At 35.5% G+C, this 2,627-nt stretch overlaps 1 protein-coding gene across 1 annotated transcript in view; it reads right to left on the bottom strand.

Annotated features, from left to right (window-relative positions):
- The window catches only part of IARS1 (isoleucyl-tRNA synthetase 1), a 168,781-nt gene that overhangs the window by 55,823 nt on the left and 110,331 nt on the right, over positions 1-2,627 (bottom strand). Inside the window, exon 25 of the mRNA XM_007953003.2 lies at positions 1,853-2,027. Within this exon, the coding sequence (XP_007951194.2) occupies positions 1,853-2,027 (175 nt within the window). The remainder of the gene's footprint in view (positions 1-1,852; positions 2,028-2,627) is intronic.

Consider the following 2,627-nt stretch of genomic DNA (forward strand, 5'->3'; position numbering starts at 1 on the left):
GTAAATTTTCACCAAAATCACAATAAAAAAATTAAAATATATATATATATATTACTAGATAATGAATCCAAACTTGTCCAAATAAGAAATCAAAGTGTAAATTCTAAATATTTTAAAGAAACTGATGACTCCTGAATCACAGGATGCTCTAAACCTCAATGCTAACTCCGTTCCTCCGAACACAACTGTAATATTTTCTTTTCAATATTTGCAGTTTTCTAAACCTCCAGAAGTTACCTTCTTTTCTTTCTATTAGGAACTCTGGGGGCACAGTGGTTAAAGCAACTAAACAGAACATCGGCAGTTAGAACCACCAGCTGCTCCATAGTGGACAGATGAGGCAGACTGCTTTCATAGAGATTTACAGCCTTGAAAATCTTATGGCGCAGTCTACTTTGTCCTTATGGGTCACTATGACCCAGAATCAACTTGAAGGCAGTGCGTTTTGGTTTTTATGGATCATGTGGTTTGTAATTAAGTACCAGGAAATTCTGGTTCTCAACACTAGGGTACCTTTCCTAAGTATGCTCTCTTAGCACTAGAATAAATTTTCTAGGCACACATTAACATTTGTAGAATTTAATGATATCGTATTATTCACTCATTTGATTCAGTAATTTCTATCTAAAAATACAGCCTAAAGAAATAAATTACACACAGTATTATATGGACAAATAGGCACTGCAATATTTTTATAATTATTTTTAAAAAGTAGGAATAAGATAAAGCATCAACAATAAAAGACTGGTGTGGTGGTTAAGTTTGTGTGCCAGCTTGGCTGGGACTGGTTGAATGGCTGGCCAGCTGATTGTAGTTATTCCCCATGGTGAGATTGGTAATTAACTCCATGCTAGAATCTTTTGGGACAGCTGAGTAGTTGCTGTGGTTATGTGGTCTACTTCCCATATATAAACAGCAGTTTTGGGAATGGTCTCAAAGTCATGGCACGCCTGAACCTTGCATGTAGCCGTGTCGTTGTTCAGCCGCCTGCCATGCTCTCCCAACCTTGGGACTTTCAATGGACTTGAATTAATGGCCTGCCATGTGGTTTGGTAACATCAGGACTGTGCCATTTTATTTGTCGACCTTGGGCTTGTTAGCCTCAGCAACCAGTAGATGCCTGAGTGAAGAAAAGCCTCTAGCTTCAGTAGGCCAGGAGCAAGAGGCAGAGCTGAAGTCCAAGGCTGATGGGCTTCATACACCCCCTAGAGCCTGGCACTTGGAAATCGAACTTCTAGCCTCCCAAACCGTAAGAAAATGAACTCCTGTTTGTTCAAGCTATCCCATTTGTGGTATATTCTTGTCAGAGCAGTACCAGGTAACCAGAACAACTGGTTAAATACATTATCAGGTATGTATACGAAGAAAAATTATACAGCTATTAAAACAGTATTTACAAAGACCAATGGTATAAAAATGTTCATAATATAAATAGAACAAAGGAAAGCAAAAAAATAAAAATATGTAAACAAAAAAATACATAAAAGCAAAAAACATAGTGTTTATAATTACTGTGTCATCTCAATTTTGTTAAGACTGTAACTGTATGACTTTACATGTAATTGGAAGGAAATAAATCAGAATATTAACAGTGGCCCAGCACCCAGATTATTAAACAGTACACTGTAGTAGTCACCAATGTTAATGGACAGGTAGTTGGTTAGTGTCATTTTCATTTTCTTCTTGAATTTTCCTAAATTATCAGAATTATGTAAAATAAATATTTTTTGAATCAGAAAAAAAAATTACTTCAGAATACAATGTGGTAGTAAAAGGGAAAATGAAGCCTAACCATAGTACAGGTCTTTCTGCCTAAAGAGAACAGCAGTGCCTTATTGAACCAAACACTTACCACTCTTTTGGAACTGTTCCAGTTCCTTATCACCTAAATGCTTGATAGAAGTCATCACCATTTTAAAGGCTCCTTTTAGTCGCTTCCCAAGAACCATGTGATCAGGCTCAGCCCTTAGACGAATGCCATATTTATTTTTATCTGTGGACAGTGTAACTTTCCGAACATTCAATTCCTATAGTGGTGGACAAGAGGAAACCAAAAATAAAAGAACTATAAACATATATTCACACAAAAAGTTGTCAACAAATGTTCATAGCAGCATTTCCCAAGATAATCAAAAAATGAAAACAACCCAAATGTCCATCAACAGATCAAGGATTAAATGTGATAGATCCATACAATGGAATATTATTTGGGAATAAAAAGAATTGAAGTACTGTTAAGACTACAAAGTGAATGAGAATTTTCTGAAATCGTTATGCTAAATGAAAGAAATGAGTCACTACTCCATTTATATGACATGTCCGAAAGGACCAATTCAGAGAATAGATAAGAACTGAGTGAGATACTGAGAGGGAAATGAGATGTGTATAAATTTCTTTGTGTGGCTGAAAATGTTCTAAAATTATTATGCTGATCATTGTACAACTTCATAAAATACTAAAAACCAGTGAATTGCACACCTTAATGACTAAATTGTATGGAATGCAAAAACCATTCTCATCGAGATAAAGCAGGACAAATGAGCATAACTGAAAGAAGATTCTAGGATTAGAAATGTAAAGTTTATCTTTCAGGGGTAATCGTTTATCAAGCAATTTCAGAGTACACA

This window comes from Orycteropus afer, unplaced genomic scaffold, assembly GCF_000298275.1.
Source record: "Orycteropus afer afer isolate SDZICR_OR568_19922 unplaced genomic scaffold, OryAfe1.0 scaffold00368, whole genome shotgun sequence".
Lineage (NCBI taxonomy): Eukaryota > Metazoa > Chordata > Mammalia > Tubulidentata > Orycteropodidae > Orycteropus > Orycteropus afer.